Source organism: Cervus elaphus, chromosome 16 (genome assembly GCF_910594005.1).
Source record: "Cervus elaphus chromosome 16, mCerEla1.1, whole genome shotgun sequence".
Taxonomy (NCBI): domain Eukaryota; kingdom Metazoa; phylum Chordata; class Mammalia; order Artiodactyla; family Cervidae; genus Cervus; species Cervus elaphus.
Window position 1 is genome coordinate 2,912,454 of NC_057830.1, and position 23,168 is coordinate 2,935,621.

Genomic DNA, 23,168 nt, shown 5'->3' on the forward strand with positions numbered 1-23,168 from the left:
GAATGGCAACCCACTCCAGTATTCTTGCCTGGAAAACCCTGTGGACAGAGGAGCCTGGCGGGCTACAGTCCATGGGGTTGCAGAGTCAGACATGACTGAACAGCTCACACCTTTTTACATTCTTCGGATATTTACATGGTTACACTGGGGCCAGTTCAAGTAATTTTTAAATATTTGAAATATAATGACTTAAAGCTTTCTGTAGACTCAAATCACAAGACAGAATATAATGTGGAAACTATACTTTTTTTTCCCTAGTAGGGGTGTGGGGCGGTTTGCATATTGTGACGTTTTCCTGTGTCTGTTTTGCTTTTCTATAGTGCTGCCAAACGTGTCGGAAGAGAAGGTGTCTCCCACCAGAGCGCGGAACATGAAGGACTTTGAAAACGTAAGTAGAGACCCTGAATTAGCCTCCCTCACGGCGCAGGTCTGCGGCGCTGTCCGGCAGACCCACAGGGAGCCTGGGTTCTCGAGACGTGTCCAAGCAGGTTGAGGCAGAGTTTGGAGGAGGGCCGGGGCTCGTGGGCACTCTCTGGGGCACTGTGACATTCCTGCACGGCTGGCCCTCTGCACACAGGACAGTTATGGGTTCTGACAGCGGCGGCGGTCTCCAGCCTCCGGGAGTTTGGTGTATCTCTGGTGTCCTGAGGGTGAAGGTGTCACCATGGAGCACAGTTCGGAGGTGCTGAGGTGTGCCAAGGGCTTCCCTGTGGCTCAGCTGGTAAAGAGTCTGCCTGCAATGCCGGAGACCCCCGTTCGATTGATTCCTGGGTCGGGAAGATCCCCTGGAGAAGGGATAGGCTACCTACTCCGGTATTCTTGGGCTTTGCTGGTGGCTCAGGTGGTAAAGAATCTGCCTGCAGTGCGGGAGACCTGGGTTTGATCCCTGGGTCGGGAAGATCCCCTGGAGGAGGGCATGGCAACCCACTCCAGTGTTCTTACCTGGAGAATCCTCGTGGACAGAGGGCCTGGTGGGCTACAGTTCGTGGGATCGCAGAGTTGGACGCGACTGAGCAACTAAACGGAGCACAGCCACAACATGTGTCGGGAGCTTCCCTGCGATGGAAGGCACGTTGTCTGTGGTCCCCACTGAATCCGCGCTGTGACAGGCATTCTGTAGTCGCCCCATTTTGCAGGTGAGGAGTCTCGAGACCGGGAGAGACTCACCCACGGCCACATGGTGTATGAGTGACAGTGCTGGAATCTGAGTTCAGGCTTTTGGTGACTCTGAAGCTGTTTATTCTCTCTACCACGTGGGGCGGCCTCTCTGCACCTTACAGGCTGCGTCTTTGTTGAATGAAGCGTGAGCGATGTGTTCCCAGGTTGGCGTGGTAATTGTCTAAGAATGGATTGCTTGGTGATGGATTTGACTGCAATGCTTTCTGTCTGCCAGCATCGTGCGTTTCATTTGTTAGTGGATGGGGTCTGTTGTCAAGTAACAGGAAAATAAGGTTATTTTCCCAATTCCAATTCTCCTTAACAAGTTACCTGCTCAGCGTGCTCATTTATCATGGGAAGAATTAGACCCTTCTTCATTTGTAACCAAATGAAATCCATACTATGCAAGACACGGGAGATATTTATCAGGGAGCAGATGCAGGACACAGAGGGAAGGACGTTCCACAATCATGTTTCTCTCTCCCCAGTTGTCTTTCCTGAACAGAACGGGACTGTCTCTGGATTTAATTTAGAACACTCATTACTGCTAATAGTTATCTGCAAACCACCAGTGACCAATTGAAGAAATGACTTGTCAGATCTCTAATGGAAACAAGTAATTCTGGAGCGTTGAGTTGTTATAATTTCAGCTGTACAACCTGATATATGCTGTGGGGTCTGGGGCCTCAAACAAATGAGATTTGATTATTCCACATCGTGTATAATTAAAATGTGCTCCACTATTAAATGGTTGTTCGTGTTTTATCATAAGAGTGATAATAGCTACTGTTTATTGAGCTCTTGCTCTGAGCTGGGAACTGTAAGTGTTAAGCTCTTCATATATATTACTTTAATATCGAAGCAGCTCTGCGAGATACAGAGTTATTTAATTTTTGAAAGGCACAGTTTTGATTTTTGTTTCTAGATGGAAAAATTTAACAATCTTAGAATTTTAGCTTTATACGTTGCCATTGCCTTTTGAACCGGGAGAGATCTGAGAATTGAATCCAGCTCCCTTTTATGGACTGTAGCCCACCAGGCTTCTCCATCCATGGAATTTTCCAGGCAAGAGTACTGGGGTGGGTTGCCATTTCCTTTTCCAGAGGATCTTCCTGACTCAGGGACCGAACCCAGGTCTCCCGCATTGCGGCCAGATGCTTTACTGCCTGAGACACCAGGGAAGCCCCTTATTATAGGAGAGAGGAGAAGCAGAGGCCGAGAGATGCGCAGTGGCAGGGCCGTTCTCAGGCGCAGTTTGTGCCAAGGGCCACGGCCTCTGAAGCCAGGCTGCCTGCTCATCGCCGTCTGCTGGGTGACCTTGGGCCAGTCGCTTAACCTGTCTGTGCTTTCTTTGTCTTTAAAATGGGCGTGTTATTAGTTTCTTCTTCACATGGCTGTCGTGCAGATTCATGAGGGAATGTATGTGAAGCACACATGCCTAGCACAGAGTTCATCCTGTGTGATATGTATTTCTCCTTATGGTTATGGTTATATTTATTGTCATTTTTTTCCTACTCTGTCACGGGATTCACATTTCCCTTTCTCAACTGTGTTCTTGATGACCCAAATACTGATTTTCTGAAAGGCAAGGGAGAGCCTTCTGTGCCGGTACGTTTTAGGGTTTATGTTTTGTCTTTACGACTGTGGGCCTTTGACTGCTGTTAGGGTTTTTTTTTTTATGACATTAATATTTTTTATTGTAGCACTTTCAAGAACAAATTCTGCAGTTGAAATTGAAATGACAACATGGTTCTCAGTGTTTCCCTTTCAGGTCTATAAGTCACTGAAAAATTTCATCTGGCGAGCTACTAAATGCAGGATCTCTGCGTTGGGGTGCTTATAGGAAATGCTCTTGGCATCTAATGCTGATTTTAAAGTTTGCATGCATATTAAAGAGAGGGCTACAATACTTTGGACTTAAAGGGGAAACTCATGATTTCTTTTATTCTAGTCTTGGCTTATGAATATCTGAACATCAGAGTCCGTTAACGAGGGTCTAGCAAAATACAGCCCTTTTGGTTTTGCTTAGAGTTTAGCCATTCATCAGTGGATATTTTCAAATCCATGTCCTGTGCCAGGCTGTGCCAGGGGCTAGGGAATTTGCAGTAGATTAAGTGCCCACCAGGAGACTCAGTCTGTTTAGGGAGATGGATAGGAAAATCATGCAGTGACAGAGGTTAAGTCCAGGGCGCTGTGGGCCATAGAGCAGGGGCCTGATCCTGGCCCAGGGAACTCTGGGCAGCCTCCCTGGAGCAGGTGTTCTTGAGTTGGCTCATCAGGACGAGTAGGGGTTAGCCCAGGTGGGAAGACTGGGAGGTGACCCTAGGCACAGGGGCGCACACGTGTCACAGACACGGAGAGAGCGTGACAGGGCGTGACGAGGCGGGGATCCAAGTGCCCTTTGGCTGGAAGGAGGCTTGGGGGGCGTTTGAGGGAAGAGGGGCTATTGCAGCAGGCGGGGGTCGGAGTCTGCAGGCTCTTGTATGTTACACTGCTTTGTTTGAGTTTTGTCCTGAAGATGAAGGGGCCTCAATGGTAAGTTTTAATCTGGGGAGGGAAGTGACTGAAATCACTTCCCAGATCAGCCAGTCTGGGTGCTCTGAGGCCGGTGGTACTGTAATCAGTAAGGAGGCTGCAGTGAGGGGTGGGGTCTGGAGGCGTGGAGAAGAAAGTCAGAACTGCAGCGCTAAAAGAGCTCCCGGGTTCGGTTCATCTAGGCCCTGCATCTGACACGGGGGCCTCGGGCCCAGAGAGGGGCAGGGACTCACTTGGTCTTTGAATCCAGGCCTCTGTCTTTCTGCTGCACTCGGGATTCTGCGTGAGTCCCCTTCTGACATGTGAAAACCGCACACCTTCTTGTGAGTCTGTCAACTGGGGATCTGTTGTCTATTCCCTTCCCCAGCCGAGGTGTCATTATCTGCACGGCAGGCCTCATGGTAGGAGGCTGGCAGGTCAGTGTGGTCTTCAGTGGGAGCCTGTCTTGTTGGTCCTTCTTGGAGGATAACGTCACGGGGAGCGCTCCGGACCGAGGAGGCCCGACCGAGCGGTGTTCTGTAAGGGACTCTGCTTCTCTGGTGTGACCGGTTCCAGAGCCTACAATCTGTCTCTCCCTTTGTCTCTCTCAGAATGCTGTGAGTGATTGGGGAGACCCAGAATCTGGTTCGGCGTGTCCAGTCTGGGTAGCTGTTCTTTATCCACAGACAGAAGAGTTTACTCCTGGCTTTTACTGTGACACGTGTAGCTTTCTGTCTCTGTTGATTCAGGTGGATAGTATTATGTGATGACCGTCTTAAGTTCATAAAGACGTGTACTAAAAGGGATGGGTTGAACCATAATTTACGTAACCTCTTCCTGTGTGACATTCAGACTGTTCCTAATTCCTCACTGTGGTAAACAAAGCGGTGATGAGTGTCCTGGTCCCGTGTCTTTGTACAGTTCTGTGTTTTTTTCCCCTTAGGACAGGTTCTGCTGCTCTTGCCTCCAACCCAGCTGCACTGAGGTTCTGTATCGGGGCACTTATTCCGTTTTGTTGAAAAGTCTTGGTCTCAGCGAGGCAGTTGGTCAACTTTAATGCCTCATCCGTGCCGTGGCTCGGAGTTTGCATCTTCCAGTTTGCCCTGTAGCCTCTGTGTGCCGGGTGTCTGACTCCCGGAGATGGTTCCCCTGCCCCTCAGCCCCCGCCTGCTTTGTATGGCCTTGAAGCTTCTGAAGTAGCGGGACACGTGGATATGACACGTACCTGGAAATGACCAGAGTTGGGTGTTAGGTCTGGCCCTGTCACACTAGCAGACCTGTGACCCTGTTTGTTTAGTTGCTTCTAGAACCTTCTCTGTAAAGCGGGGCTGATACGGTCTCTCATGCAGAACTGGTGTGAGGGTCCCATGAGTTCCGGTGTGGAAAGCCCTTCGCTTGGTGCCTGGCGCACGGCGGGGAGTCGGGGCCGGCTGTCCGCTCTGTCCTGGGGATTCTGCTGCAGCCAGCTCCCCCGGGTTCTCCTCGGCAGTTGTCAGTTTCCGCTGACCCGGCTATGATGTTTCTTTGACCTTGGAACAAAATGCCTAACTCCTTGCCACGGCGCGTGTGACCCTGCCTGCGTCACCGGCTGTTGCCGTCTCCCGTCACACTGCTCTCCAGCTTCTGGGAGCCTCTGTGGCCTCCTCAGCTGCGTGGCCGGGCCTTCAGCGTGCTCCTCCCCCTGCTGGGACTGCCCTTTCTCTTCCTCCTGAGCGTCGGGATCCCGACCTCCACGGCTTAGTCTTTGCGTGACTTTACAGAGAGGCCGCCCGTGGCTCCCTTCCCGCGTTCGCCTGGGACCCGGCACTCGGCACGCCGTGCTTTCCGCCCGGAGTCTGATGACTGTTCGCAGTTACGTGTTTTATTGGTGTGACTGCTTACCTGTGTGTCCTCTTCTGTGTCCCTCCTGCTCAACACCCAGCTGAACAAGGTGGTAGTCGATGCATTCTTACTGATAAAAACAGGTGTGTTAGCTTGTAAGCTGTAGATTTTGGTTGCCTTACCCGTGCAATGGGAGAAGTAGTATTTAACGCCGGGGCTCGTGGTGAGGACTAAGGAACACAGGCCAGGACGCTGCCGGGGCCGGTCCTGAGCCGGTGGGCATGGCCGCTGCGTTCTGTGCATCCGGGGCCAGAGCCGTGTAGAGGGAGGGAGGGGCACCAGAGTCTCCTAAGACTCCCCCCAGAGTCTTAGGAGAGCAGGCTGAGAAGGAGAACGGGGCGCCTTTAGGGCAGGCAGGAGAGCAAGAATTATGCGGGGCGCAGGTTGGCGGGAGTGGTGGCCGGCACCCTGGAGCTGGCGCAGTGCCTGTCTCCGCCGCTCTGTGGTCCTGGCTCCGCAGGATACGGGGCCTGTCAGGGCCAGAGGTCTCGGGAATCCAGTCTGGTCAGTGCTGAGGGCAGAGGCTCATCTGTGTAGTAGGCTGGTCTCCTGCACGCTGGATCCACCGCTCTGAGTTCTCAGACCTCCGAGTGTCCTGGCCACGCCCTCTGCAGACCTGGCCAGATGGCGGGCTGGGCAGTGTAAATTTTTACAATCTTTTTGAAGGCCATTTGGAAAGAGATTTTGATGGTCATAAAAATAATATGACTCTTGAGTCCGATAATCCATCTTGGGGAAATTCATCCTGAGGAAAGAACCCAGCAGAAGGGAAAAGCTGCAAGCATGAAGGTGTTGTCACATTGTGTATGATTGTGAAAAATCGGGAACAAGGGAGTTATATTTTACATTTGTCATCTCTTTGGCTTATTGCAACAAACTTGTGTTGAAGGTGTTTCTCAGGTGAGGAAGCTGAGGTTGGAGAGATTTCAGTGATTCGCTCAGGAGTTTAGTGTGATCCAGAAACAGAAAGAAGGCCAAATGCACGGCTGGTCTTTCTGCTCGGAAAGCCTGCAGGCATTCTTCTGGAGCACATTGCATCCGTGCGTGCTCAGCAGGGAAATGGTTAAGCAATTGACTGTGAATCAATTCAGTGGAATTCAGTGCAGTCATTTAAGTGATAATTATGGAATTCGGTAGCAACATGAAAATATTTAAGACATGTTAGGGGAAGCAATGGATTATACAAATTCACTTATGTTACAATTTTACAAAAAAAATGTGTATTCATGAGCAAAGGCTGAAAAGAATATATAGACAGTAGATTTCATAAGATAGTTGCATTCCAAGTGTTGTTTGGGTTCACATTTAAGATTCTGTTATTACTCCAGTGTTGTTTGTGGATAAACAGGTGTTTGCCTAGCAACAGCTTTCTGGATGTTTTGAGGACACTGGGAGAGTACTGGAATCAGAAACGAATTCTAGAGTGTCTTCTTCATTTTACTCACCCCGTTTAGCTCCTGCTGCAGAATTGCCTTACATGCCGTGTTATTTACCAGAAATGAACTCTGGGCAGCAGGATTTCATGGCTTTTGTGATGTCTGGGTGAATGGTCTAACAGTTTTTGGACTTTCAAAGAGGATAAAAAGATCAATGGTAGCGCGAAGATCTGCATGTTGAGGGCTTGAGTGAGAAGGGGATTCATTCTGAAAGTGATCCTGTGTCTTCTGCTTGCTCAGTGCCAGGCTCTGCCAGGTACTGTAGCTCATGTAGTTGTCACAACACCTCCGTGAGGTAACTGACTTTGATCCTCTTTTCATTGATGAGCGAACAGTGACTCAAAGACGTGCAGTTGTTTCCCCAAGGTTGCGTGGCTCACAGGTGACGGCGCTGGGAGTTGAGTCCACTTCCGGCTCCACTGACCCAGGGCCCCTGCTCTTGGTCCTTGCTGCCTGCAGTCCAGAGGTGCTCTGGGGGGTGAGCTTGCGCTGTGGGGTCCCAGGCCCTCTCAAGCCGCTGAAACTGACAGCCACGTCACCAGAAGCTTGGCTCCTGGCTGAGAGTCGGGTGGTTGAGTTGCCCTGCTTCTTCTTTATGCTGTTGGCTTTTGTTTTACTTCCCTTTCTGATGGTGCCCTAGGCTCGGAAGGCCTTTGACAGGGAGTGGGAGGAAGTCCCAGTGGCCAAGTAGAAGCTCCTTCAGAGGGTGTCCTGCTGCAGAGCTGGGACCGAGTTGGGATGGTTCCTCTTTCAGAGGCTCCAACTCCATGGTCTCACTCGGGTTGCCAGGGCTAGAACGTGGCAAGTAGCGCCCTCGTGTTCACCCACTTTTGAGCACTGAGTTTCTGAGTCATATTTGGTGGATTTTCAGGTATTTATTCCTATTGTATGGTAAGCAATTTTCAGTGTTCCCACTCTTTTGTGTTTTTTTTTTTTCCATTTCTTAAACCTGCTTCAAGTGCAGATGAAAAGTACAAATGAAAAGAATATTAATGTTTTAACTTCTTATGCTATGCCAGGCACAATACTAAACATCCCAATTAATTTCTTTTAAATCCTCATAATAGCTCTCTGAAAGAGGCATTATTATAATCCCATTTTTATAGATAAAGGAACTGAGGCACACAGAATCATGAGCTTGACTAAAGTCATACGGCTAGTAAGGCAGCCTGGACCGGCTGTGTTCGTTCATTCAACACATGTTGATGGAGTGTCCCCTGTGTCCCAGATACTCTGCTAAATCTCAGTGGGAACAGCGTGAGCAGATAGATTGCAAAGGTCCCTGCCCTCCACAAGTGATGATATTCATATAGCAGGCGTGATAGCAAATAGTACATGTATAAGGATCGAAGATGAAGGCAGGTTGTGACAACTTCTCTTAAGAAAATAAGAGTTCTGCGTGTGAGAGTGACTTAGTGGAGGTAGTGGAGATGGCCTCTTTGGAGCCAGTTTTTAGGAGGGGCCTTGTGGAGGCTGTGACATTTACCCTGAGATGGAAGGCCTGAGATTGAACCTTCCCGGCAAGGGCTGCAGGAAGAGCCGTGCACGCAGACGAGGCCCGGCCTATGTGAGGACCGGGGACGGTGGAGCATTGCCAACAAGGGGTAGGGCGGTTGACGGTCGAGCGTAGAGCCAGATCACACAAATCTGCGGCCACGGCACCAAGCTTTTTTAATTTTAATTTTGCAACCCCGTGGACTGTAGCCTGCCAGGCTTCTCTGTCCATGGAATTTTCCAGGTAATAATACTGGAGTGGGTTGCCGTTTTCTTCTCCAGAAGGTCTTTCTGACCCAGGGATCAAATCTGCGTCTCCTGTATTGCAGGTGGATTCTTTACCATTGAGCCACCGGGGAAGCCCAGGAAGTCTTATTCTAAGGGTGATGGAGGAACTTTCTTGGTAGTCCAGTGGTAAAAACTTCGCTTTTCAATGCAGGGGTTGCAGGTTTGATCCCTGTTCAGGGACTTAAGATCCCCCATGCCTTGGAGCCAAAACTTAAAAACAGAACAAAATCAATAAAAGACTTTAAAAATGGTCCACATTTTAAAAAATCTTAAAAAAGTGATAGGAAAAAGCAATGTCTGTCTGACTCTGAAGCCTGTGGGTCTCTCCTTGCATCACATGGCCTTTAAGAAATTCGTAAATACGTCCAGCCTTCTGACCACTCCATTGTTATTGTGTATTAACGACTATCTATGTTGTAGACTAAAATACAAAAGAAGATATGGTTCCCCATCTCTTAGAGACGGATTGGGTAGAAAGGCAAATCACCCAGCTGGTAGACTGCAGTGTGATAGGTTGCTGTGACAGAGAAATTAAAGGGTGTATGTGACAGAGAAATTAAAGGGTGTATGGAAACATTTAGAAGGACCCCAGTCCAGCTTGGTGGGGTTGTCAGAGAAAGCTTGATGAAGGACTGGCATTAAGCAGAGAACGAGACTGCCATTGTTGCAGAAAAGTTGGTGCCTGTATTTCATTTTATTCATTGGGGCTTGGCTGGCGTTTGCAGTGACCTTCTGAAGGCTTATTTACCTTTTCTCATTAAAAAAAAAAGTTCTTCACCTATAAATAGAACAAATATTCTTTCAAGTGTTGCTAAGAATTTTAGCAGCATGCACAATGTGGGCATTCTTAGCAACCTCCATAAATAATTTATTGGTAGCCGAGTAATGGAATAGGTTTCTCTTTATAGGAAGCATCTGGCAGGGTAGACTTTTTGTTTGAATGAATGTTTTATGTGCTGTTTCCTTAAAACATTTAAAAGGGAGGCTTTAATGAACCTATCAATTGCTTGTTGCTCTGTTCTTCTTAGCCACAAAATTGAAACTTTAAGTGTTAACAAGGGGCCAGGGGTGGAAAATTTGAAATGTACTTAATGTAGAGTATGCTTATCATTTTCATTTATCAGTTGTAAAAGTATTCAAAAATTTATTAAAAGGAGTATTATGTGCTATTACCAATTATTTTTTGAAAAAATGTTGAAGAAAAGCCCCAATGAATGTATATTTATGGTGATACATAACATTCAGGTACAGCTATTAATATTTTACTCTATTTTATTTTTGTTGTCGTTGTTCAGTCTCTAAGTTCTGTCCTACGCTTTGAAACCCCAGGGACTGCAGCACGCCAGGCTCCCCTGGAGTTTGCTCAGATTTGTGTCCATTGAATTGGTAATGATATCTAACCATCTCATCCTTTGCCACCCCCTTCTCCTTTTGCATAAAATAACACCCTGCAATTTTAAGTGTTAGGTGAGTTTTGACATATGTATACTCCCTTGTAACTTTTGCCATAATCAAGAAATATATTTGATTTTTCTTTTTTTTGGTATATGTGTATATAGTTGTAGGCTCATGTGACTGTCAGTCACAATCAGAATGTTCCAAAATGCCAAAAATTCCCTAGTGTTCCTTGTTTGTGGTCAGACTCTTCACCCAGGCCTCTGGCAGCCATCCCTCTATTCCCAGTCCCTGTAATTTTGATTTTTTCCAGAGATCATATACGTGGCCTCATACAGCTTGTAATCTTTTGAGGGTAACTTCTTCCTCTCACCGTAATATCTTTGAAATTCATTCACGTCGTCATCTACCACGGTAATTGAGTATTTCCCACCATGTGGATGTGCACTTATTCATTCACCCTTTGAAGAGCATTTGAGTTCTCTCCATGTTTTGGTGATTATTCATAAAGCTGCAGCAGACATTCCTGTATAAGTTTTGTGTGTGTGTGTGTGTGTGTGTGTGTGTGTGTGTGTGTGCATGGGTTATCACTTCTCTACGGTAAATACCTAGGACTGGAGTCGCTGAGTCATATGGTAAATGTGGTTTTTTTGGGTAAGAAACTGCCAAACTATTATTCAGAGTGATTGTACCATTTTGCACCCCCATCAGCAGAGTACGAGACTTCCATTTGTTCCACGTCTTCATCAGCATTTGGTATTATCAATTAAAAAAAATTTTTTTTGGCCATTCTAATAGATGTGTAGTGGTATCTCATTGTAGTTTTAGTTCACTTTTTCCTAATGGTTAAAGATGCTTATGGAGAAGGCAGTGGCACCCCACTCCAGTAGTCTTGCCTGGAAACTCCCATGGACGGGGGAGCCTGGTAGGCTGCAGTCCATGGGGTCGCTAAGAGTTGGACACGACTGGGTGACTTCACTTTCACTTTTCACTTTCATGCATTGGAGAAGGAATGGCAACCCACTCCAGTGTTCTTGCCCAGAGAATCCCAGGGACGGGGGAGCCTGGTGGGCTGCCATCTGTGGGGTCGCACAGAGTTAGACACGACTGAAGTCACTTAGCAGCAGCAGCAGCAGTAAAGATGCTTAAAAATCTTTTCTTGTGCTTATTCGTCATCTATGTATCTTCTCCTGTGAAGTGTTTTTTCAAAACTTTTGCCTGTTTTTGTTTTTTTAAATTGAGTTGCTTCCTAGCAATGACATTTTGAGAGATACTTATGTATTCTAGATACCGTTCCTCTGTTGGATTTGTGATTTGCAAATGTTTTCTCTCAGTGTGTAGCTTGCCTTTTCATTCTCTCAGCACTGTTTTTCCAAAGCAAACTTTAAAATTTTGATGAAGCTCAGTTTATTGATTTAAAAGAAGGGTTTCCAATTCATGAATTTGGTAAGTCTCCTCCCTTATTTAGGTTCTTGATTTCATCAGACATACATAATGTCTTACTAGATTTGTACTTACAAATCTTCCTTTTTGGAGATATTGTAAATGGTATTTAAAAAATTTTTCAGCTTTCAATTATTTGTTGCTAGTATATTGAAATATGATTGATACCTGCATGCTGACTTTGCTAAACTCACTTAATGAATTCTGGGAGTTTTTTTTGGTAGATTCCTTGGAATTCTTTGTATATATGGTCATGTTGTCTGCACGTGAGTGTGGTTTTACTTCTTCCTTTCCAATCTGGATGCCTTTTATATTTTTCCCTTGTTTTATCACACTGTCTAGAACTTCAAATATATTTTGAATAGGAATCATAAGAGCCAATATCCTTTCTTTATTCTTGATGTTAGGGGAATAGCATTTTGTTCTTCATCTTTAGTAAATATGTTTTTTGTAGATGTGTGATTTATTTTTACATATGTCCTTTAGCAGATAAAGGATGTTTCCTTGAATTCCTAGTTTGCTGAATTTTTATCTTGAATGGTTATTGAGTGTCTAATGCTTTTTATGCACATTTTATTATCATATGTATTTTTTCTTCTTTGGTCTCTTAGTTTGGTGGATTACATGGATTAACTTTGGAATATTGAAGTAGCCTTAGATTCCTGGGATAAATCCCACTCATGATATGTTAATATGTTTCCAATTTTCCAAAGAAAGGCAATATCAAAGAATGTTCAAACTACTGCACAATTGCACTCATCTCACATACTCACAAAATAATGCTCAAAATTCTCCAAGCTAGGCTTCAACAGTATGTGAACTTCCAGATGTTCAAGCTGGATTTAGAAAAGGCAGAGGAACCAGAGATCAGATTGCCAACATCCATTGGATCATAGAAAAAGCAAGAGAATTCCAGAAAAATATCTACTCCTGCTTCATTGACTACACTAAAACCTTTGACTGTGTGGATCATAACAAACTGTGGAAAATTCTTCAAGAGATGGGAATACCAGACCACCTGACCTGCCTCCAGAGAAATCTGTATGCAGGTCAAGAAGCAACAGTTAGAATTGGACATGGAACAACAGACTGGTTCTAAATTGGGAAAGGAGCACGTCAAGGCTGTATATTGTCACCCTGCTTATTTAACTTATATGCAGAGTACATCATGAGAAACACTGGGCTGAATGAAGCACAAGCTGGAATCAAGATTGCCGGGAGAAATATCAATAACCTCAGATATGCAGGTGACGCCACCCTTATGGCAGAAAGAGAAGAAGAACTAAAGAGCCTCTTGATGAAAGTGAAAGAGGAGAGTGAAAAGCTGGCTTATAACTCAGCATTCAGAAAACAAAGATCATGGCATCTGGTCCTGTCACTTCATGGCAAATAGATGAGGAAACAATGGAAACAGTGACAGACTTTACTTTTTTGGGCTCCAAAATCACTGCAGTTGGGGACTGCAGCCATGAAATTAAAAGACGCTTGCTCCTTGGGAGAAAAGCCTATGACAGATCTAGACGGCATGTTAAAAAGTAGGGACATCACTTCACTGACAAAAGTCCGTCTAGTCCAAGCTATGGTTTTTCCAGTGGTCGTGTATGGATGTGAGAGTTGGACGATAAAGAAAGCTGAGCACCAAAGAATTGATGCTTTTGAACTGTGGTGTTGGAGAAGACTCTTGAGAGTCCCTTGGACTGCAAGGAGATCCAACCAGTCCATCCTAAAGGAGATCAGTCCTGGGTGTTCATTGGAAGGACTGATGTTGAAGCTGAAAATCAAATACTTTGGCCACCTGATGCAAAGAACTGACTCGTTTGAAATGATTCTGAAGCTGGGAAAGATTGAAGGCAGGAGGAGAAGGGGATGACAGAGGATGAGATGGTTGGATGGCATCACCGACTCAATGGACGTGAGTTTGAGCAAGCTCCGGGAATTGGTGATGGACTGGGAAGCCTGGCGTTCTGCAATTCATGGGGTTGCAAAGAGTCAGACATGACTGAACAACTGAACTGAACTGAACTTTTTAAAATTTAGTTGAGGATTTTGAGTCTGTCAGTTAGAGGATTTAGTCTGTAGTTTCCTAATAATGTTTTATCTGGTTTTATGAGGGTCATGCTGCCCTACTAAAATGAAATGGGAAAGTTCCCTCATTTTCTGTTTTCTGGAAGAGATTGTGTAAAATTGGTAGAGATTTAAATATTTGGTAGAAATTGCTACTGAAATCATCCTGGAATTTTCTTTCTTGGAAGATTTTAATTACAAATGTAAGTTTTTAAATAGCTATAGGAGTGTTCAGTTTCTCTTAATTTCTTCTTTGGTAAATTTTGATAATTTGAAGCTTTGAAGGAATTGTGTAATTTCATCTAAGCTCTCCAGTTTACATGTATAGATTTGTATCCATTATTCTCATATATCTTTTTAATAACTATGGGATCTGTAATAATTCCTCTTTCATTCTTGATATGAGTAAGTTATGTCTTCTCTCTCTCTCTCTTTTTATTTATTATTTTACCAGTTTGGCTAGAGGTATAGTAGTTTCATTAATCACTTGAAAGAGCCATCTTTTAAAAGTGGTTCTTCTTTGTTGTTTTTCTCTTTTCCTTTTCACTGATTTCTGCTCTTATGTTTATTATATTCTTCATTCTTTTTGCTTTGGGTTTATTTTGCTCTTTTCATGGTTTCTTAAAATAGAAGCTTAGATTATTGATTTGAAATACGCTTTTTTAAAAACAATTATTTTTATTGGAGTATACTTGATTTACAGTGTTGTGTTGGTTTCCGCTGTACGGCAAAGTGAATCACATCCATGCACATGTAGAGTACACGCAGTGATTCTGTAGAATCTGTAGAATCGCTCAGATTCTTCCCCTTGTAAGTCTCTACAGGGCGCCGAGTAGACTTCCCTGTTCTGCACAGTAGGTCCTTGTGAGCCAAAGTTGCTCAGTCGTGTCCGACTCTTTGCGACCCCTTGGACTATACAGTCTATGGAATTCTCCAGGAGATCTTCCCAACCCGGGGATCGAGCCCAGGTCTCCCGTGTTGCAGGCGGATTCTTTACCAGCTGCGCCACCAGGGAAGCCCAGGAATACTGGAGTGGGTAGCCTATCCCTTCTCCAGCGGATCTTCCCGACCCAGTTATCGAACCAGGGTCTCCTGCAGTGCAGGTGGATTCTTTATCAACTGAGCTATCATATGTAAAGTGTGTAAATATTTTTTCTTTTCTAAAGCATTTAATAGTATAAATTTCCCTCTAAGTATTACTCTAACTGCATCCAACAAATTTTGATTTATTTTGATTTTCATTTATTCAAAATGTCTTGATTTCCTCTTGTATCTATAGATTGTTTAGAGACGTGCTATTTCATTTCTGAGTCCTTGGGAATTTCCCAGTTTTCCTTCTGTTACTGATTTCTAAGTTTATGTCCGTTATGGTCAGGGAATATAGTTTGATTTCATTTCTTTTAAATTTGTTACATCTACTTTATCTCTCTTCCCCTCCCTCCCCCCTCACTAGGGTGCTAGTTGCAGATATTATGACAGTGCTCTTGAGAACTTCAGCGTGAATCTCTTGCTTAGGACATTTTCTTACACACTCATAATAATATTGCTTGGTGGAAAGTTGTTATTCGGAGTCCCCCAGATGTCTCCATATAGCGTAAAAAGATTCCAAGAGTCACTGTATGATTTTATTGTACTTTGTAGTCAGGCCTCTATTACTTGCATTCATTTAGAGGAGTCCCCCAGCCATTTTTGTTTTGAGCTTGTCATGAAGATTTCTGAAGAGTCCGAGCCTATTGTTTGTAGAGCTCCCTTCAATTTGGATTTGTTTGATTGACGACTCTCGATTAAACGTTGTAAGAACAGTTGTATTCGTTTGCGGTTATTTCTGGCCGCCCTGGGTCTCCCTTGCCGCGTGCAGGCTTCTTTCTCTGGTTGGCGGCGGGCAGGGCTGCTCTTTGTGGAGGTGCGCGGGCTCCGGGCTCCTCGCTGCCGCGGCTCCCCCCGCCGCGGAGCACCGGCCCTGGGCGTGCGGGCTTCAGCTGCCGCCCGCTCAGGCTCCGTAGGTGCGGGCTGAGTTGCTCCGTGGCGGCTGGAGTCTTCCCGGCCCAGGGATTGAACCCATGTTCCCTGCATTGGCAGGTGGATTTTTATCCACTAACGCCACCGGGGAAGTCTGACAGCGCTCGATTAGTTGCAGGTTAAAGGGTGTGGGTATGTGGGGAATGCCTTGGCGGTCCAGTGGTTGGGACTTGGTGCTTTCACCGCCAGGGTCCAGGTTTCCCTGGTTGGGGAACTAAGATCTCACAGGCTGTTAAGTTGCCAAAAGACAAAAAGAAAAAGAGAAGATTATAGGCATTTTGGCATTTTTAAATGAAATTGCTTACCTCTAGCGATTTAGTTCAGGAGGCACAGCATGTCAGTTCTTCCGCGAGGGGCAGTAGTAATATATTCTGTTGATTGGGGTGATGTCTGCTAGGCTTCTAAATTGCGACGATGCTTTTTCCTTTTGTAAATGCTGAGCCGTCTGATGGCTTGAGACGGTGGGAATACCGTGCCTCCAGTGGTCTTTCACCTAATGCGTTTGCGTGTTGATCTCTGCCCGAGTCGTTTATTACCAGGTACGTGTGTGTTAGTCGACTGTGGCAGTTGTATGATGGTGGGTTTCTCTTCCTGCGACTCTCTACGTTTGTTAACTTGATTTCTTTTGTAAAGAAGAGCTTCCCTTCTTCCTTTCCTTTTCTTTCTTTACTCACTTGCTTTCAGTGTGGAGTCGTGAATTCTGTCTCCACTCAGTCGTTACCCATCTCAGTGCCCAGACGGTCCTGAGTGTGGCTCCGATCCTGGGTTTGTGCAGTTGGAGCAGAGGTGAGCTCTTGTCCCTTGGTAGCCTGGGAAGCTACGGGCGTTCATGCAGGTCTTCTCCCTCAGACCTTACTCTCGATAACCCACCTGTGCTTCTTTTCTAGCAAATCACTGAACTGAAGAAAGAGAACTTTAACCTGAAGCTCCGAATCTATTTCCTCGAGGAAAGAATGCAGCAGGAGTTCGATGGCCCCACCGAGCGCGTCTGCAGAACCGTGAGTGCCCCGCCTGGCGCTGCTGCCCCTGCCTCTTTCCTCAGAGTCATTCGAAGCAGTGATTCGATTAATATCTGTTCTCAGAGTTGGCGTGAGTAGATAGCGCTGCTTTCCTTTCATTTGAATTGATTACAGGGAGCGTAAAGATAATAGAATGACCTTAAAACTAAGCAAAGCGATACAAGATTAATTTTAAGGGAGTCTTTCTCTCTTCTTAAAATGGAATTCTGACTTACCATATCTCAATTGCCGTTTTCTCATTACTTATAATTGAAACAAAAGAGTGAAATGGTGGCGCATGTCTTTGGAATTGAATCCTGTTGTTACTCACTAGCTTGTGTAGGCAAGTCCCTTCAGCTGTCTGGGCTTGCTTCCAGAGTTTAGTGATAATCCCTCTGTCCTGGGGTTATTTGTGTGGATTAAAATGAGTTGATAGATGAAAAGCCTCAGCACACAGTCAGCCCTTGACAGTGATCATCATTGTCTTGTTGAGGCTTCCATTGGCAGCCCAAAGTTAGGGTTGTCATTTTTTTCTGTGATACGACTCTTCTGTATTCCTTGCGTGCTTGCTTATAACTGTCAGAAAAAAGTCTATTCCTATCTCAAGTCTTGACCCAGAGGCCTCTGCCTGAAAACAAACCGTGGTTCTGAGAGTTGAAAAAAGAACTTGGCTCTCTTGAAAAGGCAGGAGACAATGTTTCAGTGCCCCTTTTTTGACTTTCTCCAGGAGATTAGCCCTTGGCTTGAGACTCCTTTTTTTTTCCCTCTTCTGAAGTTTGCACCAGTGGAAACTTTTGAAGGAGGAAAACGAACCCTCCTTAACTTTTAGTGGGTGGACTTAAATGGACTTGTCTTGAAGACAGATTGTATTGTACGTCTGAGCTTTCCCAAGAATTAAAAAGCTCCCTTGTCCCTCAAGACCCAATTTTTTCCCCCCTTTATTGTGGGAGAGAAAGACAATGAGGATCTCCCCCTTTTGGGAAAGAAGTGGTGACGCAATCAAAATTTTAAAGAAAAGCCTGTCACTTAAAATATTTCCTACTTGTGTATGATTGTCATGTACGTCAGGACAAATATGGGTGTTAGGAAATCAAAAACAAGTTAACTGCTTCCTCTTGGTCAGGCACCTGTCCTGGGTGTTTGTACACTCATCATCTTCTTGTTTTAATTCTCAAGGCAGTCTTGTCCCATGGGAATGATCCTTATCTTGCAGGAAAGGAAACTGAAGCCCAGGAAAGATCAGTAACGTGCTTGATGTTGTGTAGCTGCTCCGTGAGATGGGTTTTGAACCTGGGTCTGCTGCCTCACTGTCCTATGCAGTTTCAGCTCTTCTTTTTCCATTGCTTGGCTAGATGGCTTGATTTGATTATACTTTTATTTAAATTTTAATTTTTTGGATAGGTGTACATGGCTCAGAATCAAAAAGTGTAGAAAGTATACACTGGAAAGACTTCCTTCCACCCTTGTCTCCTGGTTCCCTAGATCTAACCAATATGATTAATTCTTCAGGCAGAGAAATGTGATGTGTGTGCAAGCAGCCATTGTGTGTGTGTATATTATGTATCAACGCCCTTTTTACATAAATGTGAGCATGTTCTGCTTTGATATTAATAATATCTTGCATATCGTTCCTTAATAGTGGTTTAAGAGCTTCTTCATTTTTATAATGATATTCCATTTGATACTTATATGGTGTCTTGATTTTCGGTTTAGAAAATATGATCACCATGTATATAAGTTTATAGCTTGAAGTATTAGGCTTGCAAAAAATAATCTCGCGGACATGTTAGCCGTGTCGTCTTTTAAATTCGCTGGTCTGGGGCTGCCCGTTGGTTCATCAGAAAGCAAACCACTTAGAACATGTGACATCACCTGTTACGTAGAAGCTCTCTGCCCTTCAGAGAGCTGGAAGAGGAATCTTCTCTTTGAGGGGGTTTCTGCAGTTTTCCCAAAACCACAGTTGAAGACGTTGTGTGCGGTCACTCACTGTCCTCTGTGCAGAGGTCGGTGTTTCTAGGAAAAGCTCTGCAGAGATGACCTCCGTAGTCTCCGTTTTTTGGCAGTGAAGAAAATGACGAGGCCTGAGCCCTGTCTCCCCACCCGTCTCATTTGTTAGCTCATCCAGTCCTCGAATCCACCAGGGCAGCTGGGCCTCGTGTTTGCCGCGTGACCCCCTGCGGGATCTGAGAGGGGAGTAAGGGCTGTTTCTTCCTTTTCTTTTTTAAGATTTTTTTTTTCCCCTTTGTGATGAGAACTTTTTTGTTTTTGGTAATATTTATTTATTTGTCTGCATCTTGTGGCACATGGGGTCTTTGTTGTTGCATGCGGGGTCTTTTTAGTTACATCATCCAAGATCTTTCACTGTAGCTTGCAGGCTCTAGTTCCCTGGCTAGGGATCGAACCTTGGCCGCCTGTGTTGGAAGTGAGGACTCTTAGCCACTGGACCATCAGAGAAGTCCCTCGGGCTTGTGTTTCTAAGGTCAATTACAGGCTCGCACCTCCGCTTTCGTGTTGGATATGAGCAAGAAGGCAGGGGCTGTGTCTGCCTTGCCTACCACGGTGGCCTCGACGCTCACCCGGGGCTCGGCCTGTCACAGGGGTTGGTGTGTGTCCATCATGTGAAGGAACGAGTGGACGAGCATCTGCTGACTCAGCGCGGCTTCTGCCCAGTAAAGAGTAGAGACAGAATTTGAAGCCAGGTCTGGCATCGTTGACTCAATGGACGTGAGTTTGAGCAAACTCTGGGACATAGTGAAGGCCAGGGAGGCCTGGCGTGCTGCAGTTCACAGGGTTGCCAAAAGTCAGACACGACTGAGCGGCTGAACAGTTGGCAAGTCCCACGGCCGTGGCCTTTCCATCCTGGCTGACTTCTCCCCTTCGGGGCTGCTTGGCTGAAAGGGAGGCATGTCCTCTGAGATTGTAAATTGTACTGGAAATGTTATTTTTATTTACAGTGATACACATGTATTAGGGAATAGAATGTCCGGTTGGTGTACATTATTAGAATAAAGCAGGTGCAGGATTACAGAAATCTTGGATTTACAGCAGCCCTCCGTAGACTACACCCTTGGTCTACACTCCATAGACTACAGCCTCTGTGCTGGGTGACTTCATCTAATCCGTCTGAGGACTTTGGGGAACTGGTTCTCAAAGCCTGTCTCTGCCCCACAGCCTCATCTTGTGATCCATGTGCCAAAGATCCTGCCTTTGGGTTGTCACAGGAGTTACAGGCCCACGGCCTTGTGTGTCTGCCTCTGTCCCCGTCAGTTAAGAGGAAGAGAGCCCATGGTGTCCCCTCTAGGCAGCGGGCCCCGTGTAGTCACGGCTCTTTGGGAAGGGGGTACCCTGAAATCTCACACTGAAATGAGACAGGCAGTGATGTGGCTTCCCATCCACATGTTGTTTGGAAGCTGCAACACGTTCCCACTGCTCCAACCACCACATGCATGACTGTAAACAGCCAGAAGTAATTGCCTTGGAATGGGAAAAACAAACTGCAGAATTGCTTGTAAATTTGCTTGGCGGAGGGCAAACAATTTTTAAATCAGCCTCACTTGTATGACATTTATGCCTCAATGTTTGAGTGCTCTGGCTGTTAGATGCTTGGAAAATTTACATAATTGTTCCAAGCCTTGAGAAATCCAGGGCTCTCTTTGGAGCCCACCAGTGTTTAATAATCCCCTTTTCCCTGCGCTCCAAGGCTAATGAGGGTTTCAGTCTAACATCTGCCCGTTACGAGCATCGCGGAGCCAGTTCATGCTGATGGCGTGTTCCCCACTAAAGGCATTCGGATGGCCTGTGTTTCACACGGTTTCTTTTCTCTCCTGATCTTGTCCCGAAGAACATCGAGCTCAAGGTGGAAGTAGAGAGTCTGAAGCGGGAGCTGCAGGAGAGAGAGCGGCTGCTCATCAAAGCCTCGTGAGTACCTGTTCCCCCCTCTTGGGCCTGGTGGCGGTGGCGGGCTGCGCTCAGAGAAGAGAGCCTTGAGTCTCTAAGCCAGTTGCTCTCAGTACTCTTTGTGACCCCGTGGACGGCAGCACAGCAGGCTTCCCTGTCCTTCACCGTCTCCCAGGGTTTGCTCACACTCATGTCCATTGAGTCGGTGATGCTCTCTGAGTATCTCATCTATCTAACCATTTCCTATAAGTATGTTACAAAAACAGGACATAGGAAATGCGCTGATGGTGAGTGTGCAGCGTGATGCTCTTCACGGAGCAGGCACCGTGAAGCAAGCACTGGCCGCCGTCCAGACCACAGACCAGGAGGTCATCAGCCCCCGGGCCGTTTCCTTTGTGCTCCTGGGACGTACACTCCTCTGCAGAGATCACCTCTGCGCTCGCCACGGGCACCCGCGTTGCTCAGCTCTGCCTGTGTGTTTGAACTCAGAAGGAGCCATCTGCCGCGCACCCGCCCTTTTGTGTCTGGCCTCTCCCCTTAGGGATGTGTCTGTGCGATCCATCTACACCGTCAGTTACCGCCGCAGCTCGTTCGTTCTCATCTCTGTGAAAGGCCGAGGGCCTGGGAGTCTTAGAGAGACCCCCGAGCTGGGTGAGGCATGGGGGCAGGGCGTGGGGCTCCAGCCAGAGTAACTCATTTTTGTGTGTGTTTTCTGTACTAGGGTCCCTTGTAGTATTTCATTAAAGGAAGGGCTCTACTGCATTAAACAAATTAAAAACTAATATTTTAATCAATCAGTTAATTAATTTAAATATTTATTGAACAGCAATCATAGTTCCGAGAAGAGTCTGTATCTCAAGTTGGTTATTCATTCGTTCATAAACATTTCTTAGGTAAATGTGCTGAGGATTTGAAAAGAGACTTCCCTTTTCTCAGGAGCGCCTGGGCAGTGGGTGAGCTTGTAAGTGGGGTGTGATGGGGTGCAATGACAGAGGGCGTTTATGAGCAGGAGGGTGACACGAGAGTGCGCTGAGTTTCACTTGAGAGATGATGGAGACTCCCTGGAGCTGACCCACCGAGGACCTGGCTGGAAGCTCGTGTGGTCGCGCTTTGGCGGCCCCAGCGGCAGAGCTCCTCGGCGGCCCGGGGCACAGCGGCCCTGCGAGGGCTTCACCAGGGGTCCAGTGGTGAAGAATCTGCCTGCAAGGTGGGAGATGCAGGTTCGATCCCCGTGTTGGGAAGATCCTCTGGAGAAGGAAATGGCAACCCACTCCAGTATTCTTGTCTGGGAAATCCCATGGACAGAGGGTCCTGCTGTCCATGGGGTCACAAACAGTTGGATGACCAAGCGGCTGAAACACGCCCACTGCTGCGCTGCGCTGGGCCGGCCTCCACGGTCCCTGTTACTGTCTCCATCCACAGCCAGCGTGGACAGCTGTGGGCTTGGAGGAGACTGGAGGCCCCGGTCCAGGCTTCTCGGGGCTACGCTGACCTTGCACACGTGGTATCTTCTCCTGAGTGAGTGATGAGTGAATGAACAAACCGGACTAACCCGTTGGTTTTTGTCTGCTCTTTCCTCTTCTCTGTGCCGTGTGGCCTGCGGGATCTCGGCTTCTCCTGGAGCCCAGGTGCACGGCAGTGACAGCCCCGAGTCCTAACCACTGGGCTGCCAGGGGAGTCCCTTAATACACTGTTTTCGTTGGTTGCTTTTGTCCTTGTTTGGAAGCAACATCGTTCTCTGGGCAGGAAGTCAAATCGACATTACCAAGCCTGCGAGCCAGTAGTAGAATTCGGTCTGTTACATACTCAGCGCCCTGCCTGCTGCGGATCTTGGCCAGGACGTGTTTCTTGCCAGTCGTGTGTACACAGAGACCCAGACTCACAAAGGCCACGCGCACGCCTCAATAACAGCACACCGGGCTGAGCGTTCCCTGGCTGGTGCCCACGTCTCTACGCATTGATTCCCCAAGTGCCTAGACTGCAGTTTGGGGCCCTTTCTTGATCTGATCAGCTTAATTAATTTATTAAAAAAATATTTATCAAGCAGTTGTTATGTGTGGTACTGGCCTAGGTTCCTGAGAATAGAGCGGTGATCCAGACAGACAGGCTGGGGCTCACATTCTGGAAGCAGTGATGGGGATCAAATACCTGGAAACGTAGGTCTGTAAATACAAATTGGGACAAGGGCTCAGAGGAGAAAGGGCGCCGTGAGAACAAGCGCAGCGGCCGCAGGTCTGTAACTAGAGGTCTGTAGCAGGGAAGGTAGCATTTGCGATGAGACCTGGGGGTGAGGAGGCCTTAACCAGGGGAAAGAGGGGAGAGTCTTGAAGGAGAAGGGAGTGTGCAGGTCTCAGGTGACCCCACACGCCTAGGGGCTCGTCCTCGTCTTGCAGGGTCTTGAGGTCACGCTGGAGATGTTGGTCTTTATCCTGAGATCCCACGGAAAACAGTCATGAGTTTTAAGCCACTGACACAATCAGGGCTTTGTTTTTGTTTTTTTATTTTAAAGGTCACTCTGGAGGCCAAGTGGGGACCGTTCTGTGGGGGAGCCGGGGTGGAGGCAGGGAGGCGAGTTAGGAGG

The 23,168-nt window shown here is 46.6% G+C and overlaps 1 protein-coding gene across 8 annotated transcripts in view; it reads left to right on the forward strand.

Moving 5' to 3' along the window:
• The window catches only part of CDK5RAP2 (CDK5 regulatory subunit associated protein 2), a 178,690-nt gene that overhangs the window by 12,820 nt on the left and 142,702 nt on the right, over nucleotides 1-23,168 (forward strand). For all 8 annotated transcript variants that reach the window (XM_043870667.1, XM_043870665.1, XM_043870673.1 and 5 more), the window contains 3 exons: nucleotides 321-388; nucleotides 16,580-16,690; nucleotides 20,532-20,608. In XM_043870667.1, coding sequence (XP_043726602.1) covers nucleotides 321-388; nucleotides 16,580-16,690; nucleotides 20,532-20,608 — 256 coding nt within the window. The remainder of the gene's footprint in view (nucleotides 1-320; nucleotides 389-16,579; nucleotides 16,691-20,531; nucleotides 20,609-23,168) is intronic.